General features: G+C 47.4%; 1 protein-coding gene across 4 annotated transcripts; it reads left to right on the top strand.

The window, feature by feature from the left end:
• The first annotated feature begins 1,914 nt into the window (after nucleotides 1–1,914).
• TMEM38A (transmembrane protein 38A) lies at nucleotides 1,915–20,940 on the top strand. 4 transcript variants are annotated; one of them, XM_065578367.1, is made up of 7 exons: nucleotides 1,940–2,152; nucleotides 11,407–11,551; nucleotides 15,395–15,551; nucleotides 16,127–16,311; nucleotides 16,992–17,079; nucleotides 17,195–17,312; nucleotides 18,582–20,940. In XM_065578367.1, exons 2-7 carry the CDS (start codon nucleotides 11,521–11,523, stop codon nucleotides 18,786–18,788), a joined length of 786 nt encoding a protein of 261 aa, XP_065434439.1. In that variant the 5' UTR covers nucleotides 1,940–2,152; nucleotides 11,407–11,520; the 3' UTR covers nucleotides 18,789–20,940. The 4 variants fall into 4 exon arrangements, with proteins under 4 accessions (XP_005279091.1, XP_065434439.1, XP_023963979.1 ...); XM_024108211.3 differs by having other exon boundaries at nucleotides 1,947–2,152; nucleotides 11,407–11,589; XM_065578368.1 differs by lacking the exon at nucleotides 1,940–2,152 and adding an exon at nucleotides 8,250–8,330.
• The last annotated feature ends 1,379 nt before the right edge of the window (nucleotides 20,941–22,319 follow it).

The following is a 22,319-nucleotide window of genomic DNA, read 5'->3' as shown; positions in this document are numbered from 1 at the left end:
TCTGTGCCCGGGGACGGGTGTCTGTGCCCGGGGATGAGAGGAGCTGGCCGGAAGAGTGTCTGTGCCTGAGAATGGGGGGTCTGTGCCCGTAGATGAGAAGGCAGTCAGGGTGTGTGTGTCTGTGCCTGGGGTACAAGAGGAGCTGGTCGAGAGGGTCTGTGCCTGGAGATGGGGGAGGCGGTTCTGGGGGGGGGAGAGAGGGTACCCCGGGAAGGGTCTGTGCCCGGGGCTGGGAGGACAAGAGGAGCCGGGCGGGTTTTGTGCAGGGGGTCTGGGCCCGGGGACGGGGGACCCGGGCGGGTTTTGTGCAGAGGGTCTGGGCCCGGGGACGGGGGAGCCGGGCGGGTTTTGTGCACAGGGTCTGGGCCCGGGGACGGGGGACCGGGGAGCCGGACGGGTTTTGTGCCCAGGGTCTGGGCCCGGGGACGGGGGAGCCGGGCGGGTTTTGTGCACAGGGTCTGGGCCCGGGGAGCCGGGCGGGTTTTGTGCACAGGGTCTGGGCCCGGGGACGGGGGCGGGTTTTGTGCAGAGGGTCTGGGCCCAGGGCCCGGGGAGCCGGGCGGGTTCTGTGCAGAGGGTCTGGGCCCGGGGACGGGGGAGCCGGGCGGGTTTTGTGCACAGGGTCTGGGCCCGGGGACGGGGGACCCGGACGGGTTTTGTGCCCAGGGTCTGGGCCCGGGGACGGGGGAGCCGGGCGGGTTTTGTGCACAGGGTCTGGGCCCGGGGAGCCGGGCGGGTTTTGTGCACAGGGTCTGGGCCCGGGGACGGGGGCGGGTTTTGTGCAGAGGGTCTGGGCCCAGGGCCCGGGGAGCCGGGCGGGTTCTGTGCAGAGGGTCTGGGCCCGGGGACGGGGGAGCCGGGCGGGTTTTGTGCACAGGGTCTGGGCCCGGGGCCCGGGGAGCCGGGCGGGTTTTGTGCACAGGGTCTGGGCCCGGGGACGGGGGACCGGGGCGGGTTTTGTGCAGAGGGTCTGGGCCCGGGGAGCCGGGCGGGTTCTGTGCAGAGGGTCTGGGCCCGGGGACGGGGGACCCGGGCGGGTTTTGTGCACAGGGTCTGGGCCCAGGGACGGGGGACCGGGGCGGGTTTTGTGCAGAGGGTCTGGGCCCGGGGACGGGGGACCGGGGCGGGTTTTGTGCAGAGGGTCTGGGCCCGGGGACGGGGGACCGGGGCGGGTTCTGTGCAGAGGGTCTGGGCCCGGGGACGGGGGACCGGGGCGGGTTCTGTGCAGAGGGTCTGGGCCCGGGGAGCCGGGCGGGTTTTGTGCCCAGGGTCTGGGCCCGGGGACGGGGGAGCCGGGCGGGTTTTGTGCCCAGGGTCTGGGGAGCCGGACGGGTTTTGTGCCCAGGGTCTGGGCCCGGGGACAGGGGAGCCGGGCGGGTTTTGTGCACAGGGTCTGGGCCCGGGGACGGGGGACCGGGGCGGGTTTTGTGCATAGGGTCTGGGCCCGGGGAGCCGGGCGGGTTTTGTGCAGAGGGTCTGGGCCCGGGGAGCCGGGCGGGTTCTGTGCCCAGGGTCTGGGCCCGGGGACGGGGGACCGGGGCGGGTTTTGTGCCCAGGGTCTGGGCCCGGGGACGAGGGAGCCGGGCGGGTTTTGTGCATAGGGTCTGGGCCCGGGGAGCCGGGCGGGTTCTGTGCCCAGGGTCTGGGCCCGGGGACGGGGGACCGGGGCGGGTTTTGTGCCCAGGGTCTGGGCCCGGGGACGAGGGAGCCGGGCGGGTTTTGTGCATAGGGTCTGGGCCCGGGGAGCCGGGCGGGTTCTGTGCCCAGGGTCTGGGCCCGGGGACGGGGGGACCGGGGAGCCGGGCGGGTTCTGTGCCGAGGGTCTGGGGCAGTCTGGCCCTGCAGACGAGAGCGCGGCGGCTGGACAGGACAGCGGAGGAGGCGGGCCCGGGGGCGGCCCGACTGGAGGGGGCGGCTCCGACGCGAGCCAGGGCCCGGCAGCGGGTGGGCGGCCCAGTGCCGTGAGCTCCGAGCGCTGCCCGGCTCCCCGGCCCCGCTCTCTGCCCGGGTGGGAGGGAGGCTGCGGCCATGGAGCTCGCGGGGGCCCTGCAGCTCGGGGAGCTGGCGGCCGCCTTCGCCCGGGTGCCCGTCTTCCCGCTCTTCGACCTGGGCTACTTCATCGTCTCCATCCTCTACCTCAAGTACGAGCCAGGTCAGTGCGGGAGCGGTGTCTCTGGGGGTCACGGGCTGCCTGTGCCCCATAGCCGACACCGCAGCTTAGCCAGGGGGCCCCGCTAGGGCAGGACAGCTGCTGGGGGCCCGCTTTCCCGGCAGCGCAGAAAGTGGGGGAATGGGGGGGTGGGTTCCCCCTCCGTCTCCCTCAGGGCTTATGGGGGGTCACCCATCCCCAAATCCCCCTCCGACTGCCCCAGACCCTCAAGCTGGCCCATGGCCAATGGGGTCCCTTATTCCCCTTCATCCCCTCCAGCAGCCCTCCCATAGCCCTCTACACCCGACTGCCCCATCGTCTCTTCCTTCCATTCCCATGCCCTCTGGGATCCCCTCCCCAGGGGGTGTGCAGCACAGGCCGCGTCTATATAAGGTCGGGGACAAGCAGGTCTGGTAAGTGATCATCGACTTCAGAAAATAGCCTCTGTCACTCAGCGGGTCGGGAGAGGGGTAGCGAGGGACAATACGCTGCCCTCCGGCAGGGGGGGAGATGGAAAATCACAACAGAGGAACTGCTCTCTAGATCCCTGCACAGAAGTGTCTCCCTTGCCCATACTTCACTCCCACTGAAATATACAAACTAGGCAGATGCCCACTACGCTTAGAAACAACAAACTGGCATAGAGAGTTCAGGAAACACTGGCCAGGAGACCCTAGGAGGATCCACAAGGTAACCATGCCAAGGTTGAAAATAAGAAATTTCGACATCAGTGTTCAAAATACCAAGAAGTATAAGCCTGAAGCATCCTCCAATTAACTGATTCTGCTAATAAAAAGCAAGGAAGAAAAAGTTAACAGCACTAGGAGAAAGGAAAGAGATGGCACCACACTATGTAGTATCCCATCACTGAAGCAATCTGGACAATAATGCCAGATAGGGCTAAAGGACTGTGAAACTGTCCTAGAGCAATGCTGGTTAGACTGTGATAAGTGGAACACTCAGTGTTCCTGTGCATGAACTTGGGCAAGACCTGTAGCTTGTCATGCTAAGAAAGATCTTGAACACAGGAGTTGAGGGGTTCCAACATGTGGGATGGGCAAGAGTCATAGATGGAAAATGTGCCTAACCTAAGGCCAAAGGAAAGAAATGACAGACTGTAGTCTGCTCTGTAGTAATCTGTCATTTAGTCAAGAAAATAAAATGAACATAGATACAGCTGCATAACCCTATTCGGAGTAGGCAGTTGATGTACTGACAGAGACACTTGGCATTACTGTACTCTAACCTATGGCAATGACTGCATAGTTTGTCATACCAATTAAGATTTTTTTAATTGCACTGAATTGGCTGGGATATAGAGGTAGAAAAAGGTGCCTGTGCATGAAAACATCAGTAAATAGCATTGAGTACTTGCAGTGCTTTATGGTTCAAAGCACTGTACTGACTTAAGAGTAAACGATCTTGAGCAGTTTAGTATCATCTGCAAACTTTGCCACCTCACTGTTTACCCCTTTCTCCAGATCATTTATGAATAAGTTGAATAGGATTGGTCCTAGGACTGATACTTGGGGAACACCACTAGTTACCTCTTTGAAAATTTACCATTTATTCTAACCCTTTGTTCCCTGTCTTTTTTTGTAACCAGTTCTCAATCCATGAAAGATCTTCTCTCATCCCATGACAACTTAATTTACATAAGAGCCTTTGGTGAGGGACCTTGTCAAAGGCTTTCTGGAAATCTAAGTACACTATATCCACTGGATCCCCTTTGTCCACATGTTTAACCCCTTCAAAGAACTCTAATAGCTTAGTAAGACATGATTTCCCTTTACAGAAACCATGTTGACTTTTGCCCAACAATTTATGTTCTTCTATGTGTCTGACCATTTTATTCTTTACTATTGTTTCAACTAATTTGCCTGGTACTGACGTTAGACTTACTGGTCTGTAATTGCCAGAGTGTGACTGTCTGTTCTCCAAAAAAAAATAAAAAAAAAATGCAACAAAGATTCCCATTAATAGCATCATTTTTCTCCATCAGTGCATTAAAAAATGGTTCCTGATTTGACTGGTTTTGAGCTCAGCGTGACAACTAGCAGAGAAATCTTCTCTTGGAAACTAATTTTATTTGGTTATAAAATAATAAAAACAAGAATTCTCAGTTACTTCCTGGTAAGATGAGTCTAATCAGAAGGAAGAGTACATGAATCCTTTGAACCACTTAGCAGCAGGTCTACTTAACTGGACGGGGCTAGCGCTGGGAGGATGGGAGGGGAGGGGAGTGAATTAGTATCCTCTCCTTTTACTATAAGAGACCTGGGTTCATACTGCAGCTGAAGCCGCATCCTAATGTCCACCAGTGCTGCCACAAAATTTGGCAGCTTCTGCTCAGTAAGAGACCAGAACTGCTATAGCAAATCAGGAATGAGATGCATTAGCAGAGATGTGTGAGGTCCTGTAACTAGTATTGCAGATCAGAATTAATGTGCAGTGGCAGATCAGTGTGTGCACAGCTCTCATGGCCCCTGCCTGCATTATGCCTGCATGGACTAGCCATGGCTGACATCATTGCTCAAAGAAACCATAAATGAGAGGTCTCTCTCTGCCAGTTGACTATGCCCATCTAAAGGCATTTTGATATTTGTCAGTGTGAAAATATTCACACTACATCCACCTAGCAAGTCATTCCTCTAACGAGCATTTAGACCAACAACAAAAGCATGGAAATTAAATCTGTCATTTTTAGACTTCATGTTCTGAATTCTGCTGTTGCTTCACCTGTGCTACTCACTGAGGTCATGGGAGTACCAAGCGGATATTGTAGAATGCAGCCCTTCTGGTTTTTGCATGGATTCCATGTATATGCCTTGTCACCATCCTTATTTGTGCCAAAGAGAGAGGTCAAAGCTCCTGTAAATGGATTGGAATTAAATTAGCTTGTACAGGAATTCTGCCACCAAAGGTTTGATTGTAAATGACTTGTTATTAGACCATGCTTTTCAGATAAGAGTGATTTGTGTCATCTTTAATGTAATTTGGTTAGTATCCAGTTCTAGAGGGTAGCAAACCTGGGCAGTATGACTTGGAAATTTACCAGAACCGAGAAGGTCCCTGGAACACCCTAAAAATCCTAAACTGAAGGGAGATGTAAACTTTACAAATATTCTTAAAGTTCTCCATGCAGTGCCTTTGAGGCAGCATATCTGGGGTTCAGGAATTGTTCTGTTTGAATGGATATTTCATCCCTATACAGAATCAGTCAGCTTTTGGACAAGGTGACTGGTTGGACATCAGCAATATATGAAGATGTCCCTCAAAAAAAAAAAATCCACCTCTGAATTTGTCAGCATAATTGCCTAATAAATAAGGAATAATCCATGTCAGTGTGACTTTGGCATGCTCAGATTCTGTTTTATTCGGTGTAAAGTAGATTTCTGTACTAGAGGATTTAAATAGAGATTTGTGGTTTTCCTTGTTTGATCACTTACAGGCCACTCCCAACAGGAAGCCCTGAGATGAATACTTAAGTGACTAAAAAAATAAATAAAAACATGATTTAAGTATGCAAGCCAGGTAAAAACCTTCTTGGGTTGCAGAGCAGTGTGTGTAGCCTCTTGCTGCGTTCCTAGTCTCATTCAGTCTATAGCTTCTATAGTTGAGATCAGCGAGTGGATAGTAATATACTATTTGCTTTTTGGGTGAGATTACATGGTGTTGTATGGCAGATGAGATCAGCGATGATGTATGTAAACTTCAAGGCTGATATTAACTCCTAAAGACACTGCCTAAAAAGCTATCATAGTTATTTTATTTTTACTGATTTTTCAGCTGTCCCAAACATATTTGAGAGAGAGTTCTCTTTATAGCTGAGTAGTGTGGGCTAGGCATAATTTGACTAAGGCAGGCTCCAGTCATTATTACTGAAGTGAGGCTTTGTTGGTAATGGTGTATAATGTTAACTTAGCAGAACAGAAATTTACCATCCTTTCATTCTATGGCCTGCCAGTGTACTTACTGAACTGAGTTCTGTCCCCTGCAGACAGGGGCCCCGTTGGGTAATTATTTGCCAGGTGTAATAGCTGCTTTCACCTCAAAGGATTCCAACTTGGACAGAGCAGGGAGGGGGCAGCTCTGATGAAGGAAGTGTTCTGACAGAATATTTTAAAATAATTTCTCATTGCATTCATAATCTTTACTGCCCAGAACTTTATTTATTTTTGGCATGCATTTGTGCCTATCATTTTTGAGTATCAGAGGGGTAGCCGTGTTAGTCTGAATCTGTAAAAAGCAACAGAGGGTCCTGTGGCACCTTTGAGACTAACAGAAGTATTGGGAGCATAAGCTTTCCTGGGTAAGAACCTCACCTGACTTGCATCTGAAGAAGTGAGGTTCTTACCCACGAAAGCTTATGCTCCCAATACTTCTGTTAGTCTCAAAGGTGCCACAGGACCCTCTGTTGCTTTTTATCATTTTTGAGGTTCAGCAAAAGGTAAAATAAAAAATCCAAGACCTGTTTCTTTAAGCAAAGACAGTTAATTGTAGTTAGGCCCTGACAGTCTACTTCTTACTGAGCACTTGGCAATTTGTAGTTGACAGCTAGTAAACACTAGTTGAAACACCATATATAGGATGCTGGTATGAGTTCAAGGTTATAAAGCATCTTGCAGAATTGGTTTTTAAAAAGTTTCCCTGCAGAAACATGTCTGTGACGGTAGACTTTGGGGGCAGAGGGAAATTTTCTGATACACAAAAAGCAACAGATTGTTCTTAGGAGTAAGGAGTTGATTAGCAGCAAAATAGCAGCTATGCTAATAGACTGGCCCCATTTTCTACTCTATAGGGCAGCTGAAAGCTAGCACAGGAGAAGCAAAGAATCATATAACCCCTTTCTCTTATCTTAAAGCTTCAGGATCACTGTTTGTGTGTTAATTAGTTATTTTGTGATGAATGAGCTGAACAGGTGGTGCAGGGGTTCTAGAGGGCCCCTAGGTTGAAGCCAATGCATATTTTTAGACAGTGGCGAGCTATCAGTTTCCAAAACAAAATATCAGATCACCATTCCTTCTGGTGTCTATAAAGAGTAACAGCTGCACCAGGGGTTTACTCTTGGCCAGTTCATAGACTTAAATTAAATCAGATCATATCAATGTCTGCTGAGGCCCACAAGTTGTGATCATATTTATAGTCATTTAATGCAATTGGTAGAGTTTCAATTAAATCAGTGACAAAGAGAACTGAAGGGATTGAAATAGGAAAAAAAGCTTAGCTATGCCCTTTGGTTCCCTCTCTTCTTTTATATATGCACTATTCTTGCTGCCAAGTTAAAGAAGTATGGTCTGGATGAATGGACCGTAAGGTGGATAGAAAGCTGGCTAGATCGTCGGGCTCAATGGGTAGTGATCAATGGCTCCATGTCTAGTTGGCAGCCGGTTTCGAGCGGAGTGCTCCAAGGGTCGGTCCTGAGGCCGGTTCTGTTTAATATCTTTATTAATGATCTGGAGGATGGTCTGGACTGCACTCTCAGCAAGTTTGCAGATGACACTAAACTGGGAGGCGTGGTAGATACACTGGAGGGTAGGGATTGGATACAGAGGGACCTAGACAAATTAGAGGATTGGGCCAAAAAAAACCTGATGAGGTTCAACAAGGACAAGTGCAGAGTCCTGCACTTAGGACGGAAGAATCCCATACACTGCTACAGACTAGGGATCGAATGGCTAGGTAGCAGTTCTGCAGAAAAGAACCCAGCTCCCTGCCTCAGGATCAAGTCCAATTCCATGTGTAAGAAAATTTGGATAGAAAAAGAATTAACAAAAATTAAATATATAATTCAGGATGATACACATGTAATTGAAAGAGGTCAGTGTAACAAATAACTACTGCTGTCTCACAGTTCCTTCTTTCAGCAGCTATGCTCAAGGATTCATGCAAGGATAGGGGACAACTGGTCTGTTTCATCTCTCTCACCTCTGGAAGAGCATGTTAATATGGAAACAAAAGTCACTTTATAGGAATTATTTATAGGTGGCTTAATGCTTTGCATTACCCTCTCAATTTCAAAGAACACTGGGGGTGGGGGGTAGTAAGGAGGGAAAAAAGCAACAACCACCAATTTAGCCTTATTCTCACAACAGAAACCTGGGAGAATATCCTGGCTTAATGTGAAAGATACTTTGAGTTCTTTATCCTTGCGATTCTTCCAGAACAAGATAATAAGCAGGTACTACTGGCCTCCAGAATATTTGTTTAAGGTTAGATTGTTGCAATCAACTGTTGTCAAGGAGATGCAAACAGCTATATACCAACCTTTTACACATCTCTATACCTGTTAAAAAATGCACGCGTTCTGGAACACCATATACAGTGCTCTCTCAAAAAGAGAGTGTTGCTATTGTACCTTCTCCAAGCTTGTGTATTTTAGGAGTGCTAGATGAGTTGTTATTACCAGTTATCATTAAGAAATAGATTGCAGTAACTATTTTAGTAGCCAAAAAAATTATTTGGAGAAAACAGTAATCTGCAATTCTGCCCTCAGACACAGACTGGCTTAGTGAGCTTTCTACTTCTGCATTAATGGGGGAGGAGGAAGACTGTCTTATAAAAATGCTTAGAAAAAAATACGAGGCTGTCTGGTTACACATGAAACTACTGGATACTTTTGCAGTTTAATATATGTTTGTCCCCAGTACTTATAGGTTATTTATCTATTGAGTCACCTCAATAATTGATGCCCTGCATAAACTCTGCAGGTTTAGAGTTTATTTGTAAGACGTGGACAAAACAATGAATATTGAATTGTTATTAAGGCTGTTGATTAATCACAGTTAACTCATACAATTAACTCAAAATTAATCGCGATTAATCGCAGTTTTAATCACACTGTTAAACAAAAGAACAAAAATTGAAATGTAACTATTTTTGGATGTTTTTCTACATTTTCAAATATATTGATATAAATTACAACACAGAATACAAAGTGGACAGTGCTCACTTTATATTTTTATTAAAAATATTTGCACTGTAAAAACGATCAAGAAAGTGTGTTTTTCAATTCACCTCATACAAGTACCATAATGAAATCTCTTTATCGGGAAAGTGCAACTTACAAATGTAGATTGTTTTCCTTACATAACTGCACTCAAAAGCAAAACAATGTAGAACTTTAGAGCCTGCAAGTCCACTCAGTCCTACTTCTTATTCAGCCAATTGCTAAGACAAACAATTACATTTACTGGAGATAATGCTGCTAGCTTCTTATTTACAATGTCACCTGAAAGTGAGAACAGGCATTCACATGGCACGTTGTAGTCGTCATTGCAAGGTATTTACATGCCAGATATGTTAAAGTCAGTCTACACTGATTTGGATCATTATCGAGCAGAACCTGTCATCAGTATGGACGCATGTCCTCTGGAATGGTGGTTGAAGATAAAGGGACATATGAATCTTTAGCGAATCTGGTACGTAAATATCTTGCAATGCCGGCTACAACAGTGCCATGAGAACGCCTGTTCTCACTTTCAGGTGACATTGTAAACAAGAAGCAGGCAGCATTATCTCCTGCAAATGTAAACAAACTTGTTTGTCTGAGTGACTGGATGAACAAGAAGTAGGACTGAGTGGACTTGTAGGCTCTAAAGTTGTACATTGTTTTGTTTTTGAGTGCAGTTCTTTTTTGTACATGATTCTACATTTGTAAGTTCAACTTTCATGATAAAGAGATTGCATTACAGTACTTGTATGAGGTAAACTGAAAAATACTCGTTCTTTTTTTTTTTACAGCACAAATATCTGTAATCAAAAATATAAAGTGAGCACCGTACACTTGGTATTCTGGGTTGTAACTGAAATAAGTATATTTGTAAACGTAGAAAACATCCAAAACATTTAAATAAATGGTATTCTATTATTGTTTAACAGTGCGATTAATCGCACAATTAATCTTTTTAATCACATGATTAATCATGATTAATTTTTTAATCACGTGACAGCCCTAATGGTTATTTATATGGTATTTCCATCTTGTGAATGTATTTATAGAACTTTGTTTTTATATATATTCACATAATGAAACAAAAATAAAGTTTAAAAGAATTGAAGAGAATTCCACTGTCCCTATCACATTGAAAATGTTACGAAGTTTCAAGATATATAGGGTAGAACTATCAAAACAGACCAGCTTCTGGCCCTACATGGCTGTATAGTTATGAAATAAATATGGGCAAAGAAGAAATGGGAAGTTTCCCTTATTGAGAGTTTAGTGTTAGTGTCCTGAGCAATAGGACATTGATTAATTCAGGGAGAACAAGAGCTCTCTATGGGCTCATCTACACAATCCCGACCCCTCAGATCTCACACAGGTTGCAGAAACCCATAGACTTGTTTGCATTTCTTATTCCAGTCTCTTTACCTTCACTGGAATTTTGTCTAGTTGAACTGTAACACCTTGTGAAAGGGACCTGCAAATCGAACAGTCTCTAAAGCACAGAGAGCACATTAATATAATATAAACAGATGAAAATGAATTTAATATGTTTCTTTGTAATACCTGCAAGACATCTGGAAGAATATTTTATAATAAATAAATATAAATCTTAACAAGGCTGCTATCTCTTCTCCTAGCCTGGAGCAAGGAAAATAGATACCAGAGGTCTTGTCCTGCTTAAAATCAGGTCTGTCCAAATTTAAGACCACCTCCTTGAAAATCATGTTGTGTCTCATTGTCATGGTTAAGGCTAGCAAGTGATTGGGCTTTTGCAGTGATGAGTCCTAGGACATGAACGTGACTATTCCTTGCAATCCCCTAAGCAACACCTTAATCATTTTTTATTTTAATAGATGATTTAATCTGAGCTTGTTGACCCTGTGTCCCCGCTTTTTCCTGTACTAGATGGCCTCTCTTTGTTTTGTCCTGTATAAGTTCTAAGAGCTCTTGATCAGAATGGTTTTACTGTGTGTTTTTTCCCAGCAACCCAGCCACCTTAGCTGGAGGCCGCTTTAGAAATAAGCTAATAAAGTTCTAGATGGGTTTTTGTTAGTGTCCTTGATACTTATACTTAGTACTTAAGAATTAACACTAACTAGACTACAGATTGAGCCATTCTGCCCTACATGTTCTGTGGGGGAATCTGTAGCAGGACATAGAGCTCTTCACCTGTTTGTTGTCAGTTCTTCACGCCAGCCTAGAGTGGACTGGAAGTGGGAATTTTCTGTAACTTTTTATGAATCCTAGGCATGCCTCAGTTTCCCCCGAATGTTGCATTGCTGGAGTTAACATGTCTCCTGCACTGTTTCAGGAGCAAGGAGGTGTGTGTCTCACCTCCCTGTCTGGGTGGAATAAATGGAGTCATTGAAGAACTGGTTTAACCTCACTCAAATCAGAGAGTCCAGCAAGACAAAAAGATGCCCCAATGAAACAGCAGGACACCCCAGCAGCTGGAGGTCAGAGTTGTGAACTGAGCTGGAGAACAAGGTGTCAGGTGACTAGAAGAAGGGCTGCTTTTTGGAGGGCCTGAGGAGCCCAGACCTGGGGAGAGCCACAGCTGGAGTCCATTACAGCTTGGCTGGCTCATCATGGCACTGGTTTGGCTAGGATGGACTACGCAGGGGTCGGCACATGAGCTGATTTACTGTGGCACGCTGCTGCTGGCCTGGGGTCCTGGCCGCCGGCCCCGCTCAGCCTGCTGCTGCTGGCCTGGGGTCCCGGCCGCCGGCCCCGCTCAGCCTGCTGCTGGCCTGAGCGGGGCCGGTGGCTGGAACCCCAGACCAGCAGCAGGCTGAGCCGCTCAGCCGGTCCGCTCAGCCCGCTGCCAGTCTGGAGTTCCATCCGCTGGCCCCTGTGAATGTAAAATGTATTACTGTCACGCAAAACCTTAAATTACCGCAAATAAATGAAGACTTGGCACACCACTTCTGAAAGGTTGCCGACCCCCTGGACTACAGTGTAACTTCTGTAAAAAGCAACAGAGAGTCCTGTGGCACCTTTAAGACTAACAGATGTATTGGAGCATAAGCTTTCGTGGGTGAATACCCACTTCGTCAGACGCATGTTCTGTGTAACTTCTGTGTCTCTGTGCTAACATAAGGACCATAAGATTGTGTAGCCAGGTGATTAATAAATGGCTGCCTCGTTTTTTTAAAGGCTGCCTGTGTCGCTGTAAATACTCAATGAGATAAATGCACCCTGAAGGGGCTCAGTATAAGCCTCTCACAGGACTCTGGCTTGACTGGATTTATTGCAGGGAGCCATGGAGAAAGACAGCAATTGCTGGTGCTGAAGGTCCAGTCTTGGAGGCCCTGGGCCTGCCCCTCTGGAATTACAGGAGCCTGGGACACTAAAGGGTCACTTCCAGGAGACTGGTTACCATAGTTTGACATGAGACTACGGTGACCAGGATCCGGTTTTCGACCGGAACACCTGGTCAAAAAGGGACCCTGGTGGCTCCAGTTTAGCACCGCTGACCGGGCGTTAAAAGTCTGGTTGGTGGTGCTGCAGAGCTAAGACAGGCTAGTCCCTACCTGTCCTGGCTCCGCGATGCGCTCCAGAAGCAGCCAACACATCCAGCTCATAGGAGGGGGAGGCCCGGGGGCTCCGCGTGCTGCCCCCGCCCCGAGTATACCCTGTGACTGGGGCCTAGAGCAGACCCTGTGACTCCATGAGATTTGGTTGTGACCAAAAATTGTTTACTGTCTCTTGGCTGTTCAGTGGTCCCTGAATTAAACGAGTTGGTGGGTCTGAGTTCTGTGCCCAGAGAACAGGTGTCCAAAGCACAGAAACCATGTTCACAATGGGCACCTTTCTTCCAAAGTCTACTGGGCAATGCTCAATATTCATAGAGGCTGAACTATTCCCCTTTTTGCCAGTCTCCGAGAGGCCAATGAGCAAATGAGCCAGAGACTGAACTCCCTTCATCTCTACAGGAGTAGTGGCCCCCCTGAGTCCGAGTTGAGGTACCCTATCAGGGCAGCTTTCACTGTTGCTTGGGACTTCTGTCAGTCTGGCACTTTCACCAGAGTTTAAGTCATGTAAACAATAAGATCCCCTGTCTCACCAGGGGTCTCATGTAGGGTTGCCAACTTTCTAATCCCACAAAACTGAACACCCTAGCTCCGCCCCTTCCCCGAGGCCCTGCCCCTCGCTCACTACATTCCCCCTCTCTTGGTGGCTCGCTCTCCCCCCACCCTAACTTTCACTGGGCTGGGGCAGGGGGTTGGGGTGAAGGAGGGGGTGAGGGTTCTAACTTGGGGTGCAAGCTCTGGGGTGGGGCCAGAAATGAGAGGTTCAGGTTGTGGGAAGGGGCTCTGGGTGGGTCCAGGGATGAGGCATTTGGAGTGCAGGAGGGGGCTCTGATTTGGGGGGGCTCAGGGCTGGGGCATGGGCTTACCTCTGGCAGCTCCCAGGCAGCGGTGAAGCAGGGTGGCTAAGGCAGGCTTCCTGCCTGTCCTGGCACTGCAGACTGCGCTGCACCCCGGAAGTGGCCAGCAGCAGGTCTGGCTCCTAGGTGGAGGCTCTCGCCCGCAGGCAACACACCCACCGCTCCCATTGGCTGCGGTTCCTGGCCAATGGGAGTGCGGAGCTGGTGCTGGAGTGGGGGCAATGCACAGAGCTCCCTGCCTCCCCCTCCTATGAGCCGGATGTGTTGGCTGCTTCTGGGGCGCAGCGCGGAGCCAGGACAGGTAGGGACTAGCCTGCCTTAGCTCTGCAGCACCACCAACCAGACTTTTAACGCCCGGTCAGCGGTGCTGACTGGAGCCACCAGGGTCCCTTTTCGACCAGGTGTTGCGGTTGAAAACCGGATCCTGGTCACCGTAGTCTCATGTCAAACTATAAACAAGGTTTTTCTTCTATTAGTTAGATAAAGTGCATCTCTAAGTATGCCTCAGAACCAAGTTAGTGACTTATCTTTCAGGGTAAATCAAGCCTCTGGTTCCATGGTGATGGGAAATATGGGGGCAAAAGAAGGCTGGCTTGGCACTGCATTCTCCACACTCTACTTGCAGCATCTTAAACAGGACACAATACTGTAAAATCCCATAGAATCCTAGAGGAAGCCCCTCTGCAATTGGATTTAGTGTGAAAAGATGACTGCTTGTAGCAGGAAAGTCCAATGGCTAACTAGCTTAATGATCAGGTTAATAGACTTATGGTTTCTGCCAGCCTAGTTGTCCCAGCAGGGGCCCCAGCTGCACCTCAATCACCCCTACATGATCCAATTGCTCCCCCAGAGGTTCTGACACCACAGAGGAGCAAGGGGAGGGACAAGGTAGAGACCGAAGCCCATCCGCTCCACCAGGTCCCAACCCAGGACCCTAGGGGTTTATCAAAGCATCCAGCCTAGTTATTGAGCTAATCCCAAATTGTTTTCCTCCAGTTACTGCCTACCAGTCTGGAACTTCTTCAGTTTGGGGCATGATCATTGGCTTAGAAGACTCTCCTCGGTGTCTTAGTGGCCTGTTCAATCAATCTGATTTAGGGTCTTCCACGCCCACAGGAGAATGGGGGCAGCAGCAGGAATCCAAGCCCCTGCTGGTAGGGCAGCCAGCCTTCACAAAAATTGTTGCTACTCCTGACATAACTCAACATCAGCTTTATGTCCTCATTCAACTCCTTCCCCCCACCCTTTTCCCGAGGGACCAGTGGCCTTTTAAACTGTTCCTCCAGTGGGACATGCTCTTCCTCTTGAGGGGCAGGGGCTTCCTAGCCCACTACTGCTCTACTCCCAGCCATGGTTCTAAATGGAGCCTTTAGGCCTCATCACACTGCTCAGAATAGTTTCCATCCTCCACAAACTGTAATAAAACTTGGCTCACTTCCTGTGGCACATGCTTATATCTCAGCCTGTTGTGTGGGGATTTACTTTTATTGTCAATGGAACTCTACCTAGCATTTTTGTGCAACCCAAATTCCTAGAAAACTACCTAGATCTATGCACTGAAATTTGTTGGGTTACAACTGGAATCTCAGCTGCCGCTATTGAGGATTATCAGAAGTTAGAGGGAAGAGCAGTTAGCCCTTCCACTTTGTAATTTTATTTCACATATACTTGTTTAATTATTCTCTGCCTAGCTGATTAGTTATGTTGTTTGGGATAGTCCAATTGCTTCATGATTGTATGCCTACTGGGGGAATCTCTGTCAATAAAATTAGTTTATCTTTACATGAATACTGTTCTCTGCCCTTTTTCTGATGGAGAGTATGCAGGTCAAGTCTCCTGGCAAGACAAAGCCTTGGGGTTGTGATGTGCGTGTAGATTATATTTTCTCAATTGGAATCTTGTTTCACAGGAGCTGTTGAGATGTCCCATCAGAGCCCTGTTGCCTCATGGCTTTGTGCTATGCTTCATTGCTTTGGAAGTTATATTCTTGCTGATATGTTACTTGGGGAAGCTCCTATTGATTATTTCAGCAATAACTCTAGTGTGCTCCTGGCCACGGCAGTATGGTGAGTCTTTCACACTTTGGTACAGCTCGGGGGGGGGGGGGAGGAGGGAGTACTCACATTGTCCAATTTGGGTGAATTAGGAAAAGGAGGGGATTAGATAGGGAGGAGTATGGAATAGTCTTTTGAATTTCTGGACTTAGTTTTCAATTAATCTGATGACCTAATATTTTGATAAGATGAGCTAAAGTTAACCTACATTTGGGTTATTTCTGTTCACAGATGCCTCAGTTAAACTGTAGCACAGCCTACAAAACCAGCACGCACTGCACTGGCCCTGAAACACGAGGCTGTGTTTGGGGTGAACGTGGAGTGAGTGCAAGCACTTCAGTGGAATTGTGTACCCGTTTTTGTTGATCATGATGGTAAAATGTCTGCAGAATTCAACAGACACTGAAAAGTTTAGTTTCCTAATACCAAAGGGGATTTTGTATTCTGTGCAGGCTGCACCCAGCACTGCCTTCTCCATGACTCAGTAACTCAGAATGACAGCACAGACGCTATTCTCTCACCATCTCCTACACAGTCCAATTGGGACAGATGGGTCACTGCTTGAACTCTTTGTGGTTTTGTTCCAGGTATTTGATTTTCTTCTGCCCCATGAACCTCTTCTACAAGTGTGTCAGCTTCTTGCCTGTGAAGCTCATCTTTGTGGCAATGAAGGAGGTGGTTAGAGTTCGTAAAATTGCTATTGGAGTCCACCATGCTCACCACCATTACCACCATGGGTGGTTCATTATGGTGGTTACTGGCTGGGTCAAAGGTAAATCCTGAGCTACTGTAACTCTGAGTGGTACACTCAGCCCCTGAAGAGAGGGAGAGGAAAGTCTGGAAGTGCAGCAGAGGCACTTGCATCATGTCTCTCAGTAGTGACCTGGTTAGCTAGGGATGAAGCTAATGGGTTCCTAATAATGATGCTTAGCACAAAGATTCTTTAATCCTTGTAGCACAGTTATGAATTGGGTCATCATTCCCATTTTATTGATGGGGAAACTGAGGCACAGAGAATTGCCTGAGGCCACACTGGGAGTCAGTAGCAGATCTGGGGATAAGATTCAAGATCTCTTAGTTCCCAGTCCCATTCATGAAACCACTAGCTATGACTCTCACCTATATATTTTTCATGGCATTTCTGTCTATGCCAAAAGGTTTAAATCCATTTTCCTTAGGGTTTTTGCTAACAGAGGGTGTGTAGTCTGTTTCAGCCCTGCTGATTGAGAAGGGGACCAGATACCCTTCCCCTACATGACAACACTTTACACAGCTGTACAAAAGAGTTTAGCTTTGGCTCCAGTGTTGATTTTAGGATTACTTTTGTTTTGATCAGGAATGGGTCTTATGACCCTTTTAGGACTAGCCTGGTTCCCATATGATTGGGAAAAGTGCTTTTGCAGGGCTCTTCTGGTTTGGTGATTTCACCACTTCACTTTAACTGTTTTCTAGGTTCTGGCATTGCCTTGGTGTCTAATTTTGAGCAGCTGCTGCGTGGAGTCTGGAAGCCAGAAACAAATGAAATTCTTCATATGACCTTGTAAGTATCTAGAATAAATTCTCTCAGACCAAGAACATATCCAAGAACAGTGCCTCCTATTCTGTGCAATTCTACTTGATGTGCTGTATGAAATGAGATCTAATTTCTTTCCTAGCCCAACAAAAGCCAGTCTGTATGGAGCAATCCTCTTCACCCTGCAGCAGACTCACTGGCTCCCCATCTCTAAAGCCAACCTCATCTTCTTCTTCACCATGTTTATGATTGTTTGCAAGGTGAGTTTACAACAGGTTTGCAGTTAAAGAGTCTACAGAATCAAAGGAAAGAAGGGGTGTGTATTGCCTCAGGAGTACATAACTAAGTTGGAGGGCCATATCATCACTGGAGTACACAGTCAGGCTGGGGGAGATGTATCACCACAGGGATACAAAGACAGGTTGGGGTGGTGGTATCACCATAGGGGTATGGAGTGACGTTGGCAGGAGCAGGATTGCCACAGAGTTATGGAGACAGCAACTTGGGGGAGGCATATCCCCACACAGGTATGGAGCCGGGGTGTGTGTGCGCATATTGCCACAGGGTAAAGAGTCAGATTGGAAGAGTTAATCAGTTTAAATGTAAAACTCTCCCTTCTGGGATGCTGCTTTACATTTTTGTTTAGTCAGATTCTATCCAATGTCCCCTTACGTCACATACAAATATTTCCATGTAGGGTGCTGCAGTTCTGACCAGTGGGTGTTGACAGTAAGAGTTTCTCTTTTATTAAGTTTAAAAAGTAGTTGTCCTGAAATGTTGAAAATGGCATTTTTGGCAAGGACAATTAGCAATGAGTGAGGCAGAGGGACTCCATCGGCTTGTGTTCAAGAGAAGCCCTAGGACAAGCTCTTGCCCAAGCTCTGGGTGACCCTCCTAGGCTGTTATTGATATCCCTGGGTGTTCACACTGTAGTTAGCCTGTAAAGAAACTGGGGGTTGAATTCTCCCAGTCTTCCAGAAGATATGGGAGATTAGGGTCCCAGCACTGAAGACCCAAATCACTTAGCAATATTCACTCTCTCTACAAAGGTTCAGGGAGCTGGGGGCAGGAATATTCCTTGCCAACTAGCATAGATGCCAACTTTTCCCAGCGTTGGTGGGTGCTCGAACCCCCACCCTCGCCCCACCCCTTTTCCACCTCCTCCCAGTCCTGCCCCGCCCCCATTCCAATCCCTTCCCCAAAGTCCCCGTCCCAACTCCGCCTGCTCCCTGCCCCATTGGACACTGCATTCTCCCTTTCCCCCCAGCGCTTGCTGCCACGGAACAGCTGTTTTGCGGCAGCAAGCGCTGAGAGTTGGGGGAGAAGCAGGGAAGGCACGCTCAGGGGAGGAGGTGGAGGTGAGCTGGGGGGCAGGGTGGGGAGCTATCGGTGGGTGCAGAGCACCCACCAATTTTTCCCCGTGCGTGCTCCAGCCCCAGAGCACCCACGGAGACGGCGCCTATGCCAATTACTATTTAACAGGTGAGGTATGTGATCTGTAACTGCCCATCTCTGATGTTGCATGACAGGTGTTTATGACTGCAGCTCACTCGCATACCTCGCCGTTTGCTCCAATAGAAGGCTTCATCTGCCCAGTACTCTTTGGCTCCGTTTCTAGTGGGTACAACAGTCACCATGACCACCATGAGGATTCCCATGATACTTCCCCTCCTGCGAAATCTAAGGAGGAGCTGAATGAAGGCACACGGAAACGGAAAGCGAAAAAGGCTGAATAAGCGAGATCGGATACACGTGGTGAACAAGCCAAGGAAGAATCCCTCAGAGCTGCATTGAAATCATCTCCAAGCCACCTGTGACCTCACATACCCTCCAATCCCTGAGACTTCAAAAGAGAGAGATGGAAATCAGGACACTGCCAGATGGATCCCTGAATTTCATCCATGCGCTTCGCCCTGCTGCTAGCTTCATGATCTTTGTCTCTACATCTAATCCCCTATTTTAGGGGGGGGGGGTAAATTTGTGCCAGGCTGAGGTTTGGGTACAAGTTCCCAGCCCACCAGCAATTATGACAACATTTTGTTACTATACAATTCCTACTGCCCTCCCGTTTCCCCCCCCCGCCCCAACACATCATTGAAGGGGATGTTTTGTGTTCCTCCAACTCACAAATTCCTTTTGATACCCTTAAAAAGAAAATGAAATACTTAGAAACAACTGAATATGGAAATTGGATTTTTCAGCAAAAGAGTAAATTATCTCCTGTGAAGCTGAGCTAATGCATTTCATCTCCCATACTTGCAAAGTACCCCATGATGTAGGGCTTCAAATTAATATGGCATATTTTATATGCCTGATGGGCCTGGCCAAGTACCACTTGGGTAATTACATTTTTCTCATCTAAATTCCCCCTGCAATTCTTAATTGATACAACTTCTTCAGTTCCTTAACATAATGTTTACACATGTTTTGAAGATGTAAAATGCTATAAGTGTTCTATATTCATACTGTTACTATCTTACACTGTTGGGTAGTGTTGTTTGCTGTTAACTCTAACTGCCAACAACTCTCTGCCCCACCCCAGAGCTGACTGCATTTCATTGGGGAGGTGAAATGATCCCTAGAGTTTGGATACTCTTTTGTTTGTAAACTACTTTGGAATCCTGACGGATACAGGCACAATCTAAATGATTATTTATTGCTATTTATTATTGCTAAGGCACCAAATTATTGGGCCTGAAATTGGCTTTTAAAGAGAACTCGGAATCTGTATTTACACAGTAGGGCACATTTGAGAAAGGTCTTAGGCCCTCAAGTACACTCTAGCCCATGCTGATTCCAAAGCAGGCTGGAGGGTGGGCTCAATTCTCTCACTGCTGGGAGGGGTATTTCCTTACATTAAAATTTTATAAACCCAGGAAATGGTTTTCAGATAAATCTGATTAAAACACCACTAAACATCTGACTGGAGCGCATCTGCAGAGGAAATATGAGCCTCTTTTGTACAGCTCATTGAGCCAAACTTTTATTAGCTGAGGCTGTAGAGCACTCTCTCTCTCTCTCTCTCTCTCACTCAAATGGGACAGAACACCACACCACACCCAGGAGCTGTGTGGGTTACAATAGCACAAGTATGAGCCTGGGAGAAGGGCCTTTGCCCAGAGGGTGAGGAAGGAAATGGTCAGTCTCCTGAATGCAGAAAGCCATGGCACATGGAGAATTCAGCCAATTCTTTCATGTCCTGCTCTGTGAATGTTTGGGGATAAACTTTAGATAGGAAAGGTTTGAAATCTATGCACTGAATTTGTTCTTAAAAGTGTGACCTTGAATGTTGCCGCCACATGAAGTGCATTTGGGTTCTGAATTTCCGGGGTCGGTCAGCTGGAGCTGGGAATACTGCTGCAGGGGCAGCCCAACTGGTGCTTGGAGCATATGGGTGAGCTTTCAGTGGCATTGCATCCTGCCATCCTCAGCTGATGGTGTAGTTGCTCTGACTCAGCCTGGGTGGGTGAGTGTGTTTGGAGGTGGGGGAATAAGTGAAAGGAATTCAGAGAATCTCTCCCCATCCCTACTCCAAAAACTTTAATTGTTAAAAATCATTGAAATAAATGGAAATTAGTTGCCTAGTGGGGCTGGTGCATGTAACCCTAAACCAAATCCTACGTACAACAGGACTAAAGCCAGTACAGGAGATCAAATTAACTATGGTTCTTAGTTTTGAAAGTGCCTTATCCTTGTGACCTTCTCTCACTCATTATAAAATACAAGAATAGGCCTGATAGCTGTCTATTTTAATAGATTTTGTTTTATTGAAGCCTGATGTTTCTCTGACATGTGCCAAAATGTATTTAATGTTCAGTGAGATGCTTGATTCAAGGGGAATTATTGTTTTATAACAGCCATCAACAACATAAAGAGATTGTGAAGTGACTCAGTGTCCAGTGGTGCTCAGGAGGCAAATGTAGGTCCCTCTGACTTGCTTAAGCCCCAGAAACACTCCAGTTACAACAGATTCCTGGGACGGGGTTACCGCCTGCTTGGCCTCCAACCCAGTTTTGACATGGTTCTAAAGTGTAGTGTAGGTTAGACCTCACTGTGTTCTGTAACCAGACTAAAGCCTTGAACATGACCAAAGGCATACTTAGTCTGGTCTATGCTCTAAATGAAATATGTGCACTTACAGAGTCTACTGCCATTGTTGTCCATAGTTCAGGCTGATCACATGGGGGCTCAGGAAAGAGGGGGTAACTTTTTGGAAGCTTATTAGTTTCCCTGTTACAGTTACAGTGGAAACTCACTCTCTCCATATAGGCATGAAGATGGAAATGGGGACGATGCACATGCGCGCACATACACATCTCTGTATAATCTGTTTGAATCTATTATTGAGTCTTTGCATTTAAAGCTGATAAATCCATGACTCTTACAAGAACAAGAGTCTTGCATGTTTGCTCTACCCGAACCCTTTTGCTGTTATCTAGGGCTGAGTGCCAAGACTCTTTCCAAGGCAGACAGTTGGGTCAGGCTGATGCTCTTTGATAAGACCTAGAATACATGTTCTGTAAGTTATAAGAAAGCAAAGTCTTCAGGCCTTCAAGGGACCGTCTCAGGCCCTGACCAGGGTGGTGAATGCAGCTGCCAGAAGGAGAAAGCTCTATTTCATTTAGTCAGGCCTTCCATGGTGAAAGCCTAGGGGCCTTTATTGAATGAGTAGGTTTCAGCTCTGGCAGCCTCTGGCATAATTCCAGCACTGGCCTCCCTGACCCCTGATGGTAGAGATGGTTCTACAGAAGGCAGTGGACCTAGAACCTACCACAAAGGAACAAGTGGCCCTTCAGGGCTGCCCCCACCTTTTGGTAGCCCACTGGGGCATCTTGTATATACAATGGCTACTTTAGGACTATAAGAGGAGTCGTGTCTGGTTTTGACTCTTTAACAGTAACAGCCATGAAGTCCTATGGAGAGATGGTTTGATTTACTCACTGTCATTGCACAAGAATGTGAGTGATGAGGACAACTCAGTGCAATCCACCTGCCTGCAATGCTTTTAAACAAACGAAGACCTGCACAGGGCTAATCACTTCCAGCCTTGTGAGTCCATCATCTCTCTCTTCCTAGGAGAAGTTTTTAGGAGTTAATATTTTTGCTCTCTGGGTGATCATAGCTTTTGCTCAGGGCATCAGTCCCTTGGTCAATATAAGCTGCAATGAATGGTTAGATCTGAGGTGTCGCTATGACCTGAGCCAGAAGAGGAAAGGTCAGTGTGAGGTGAGACGAATGAGACTTGCTGCATGTGTTGAAACCCACCA

The sequence above is a fragment of the Chrysemys picta genome, chromosome 25 (assembly GCF_011386835.1).
Source record: "Chrysemys picta bellii isolate R12L10 chromosome 25, ASM1138683v2, whole genome shotgun sequence".
Classification (NCBI taxonomy): Eukaryota; Metazoa; Chordata; order Testudines; family Emydidae; genus Chrysemys; species Chrysemys picta.
Note: the sequence above shows the minus strand (reverse complement) of the source record. Positions and strands in the feature narration are given on the sequence as shown.

Coding starts and splice junctions, on each gene's coding strand:
- TMEM38A (XM_005279034.5), top strand. CDS start 2,029: ATGGAGCTCGCGGGGGCCCTGCAGCTCGGGGAGCTGGCGGCCGCCTTC. Junction 2,153..15,394: donor CTACCTCAAGTACGAGCCAG/GTCAGTGCGGGA, acceptor CTTGTTTCACAG/GAGCTGTTGAGATGTCCCAT. Junction 16,312..16,991: donor GGTTACTGGCTGGGTCAAAG/GTAAATCCTGAG, acceptor ACTGTTTTCTAG/GTTCTGGCATTGCCTTGGTG.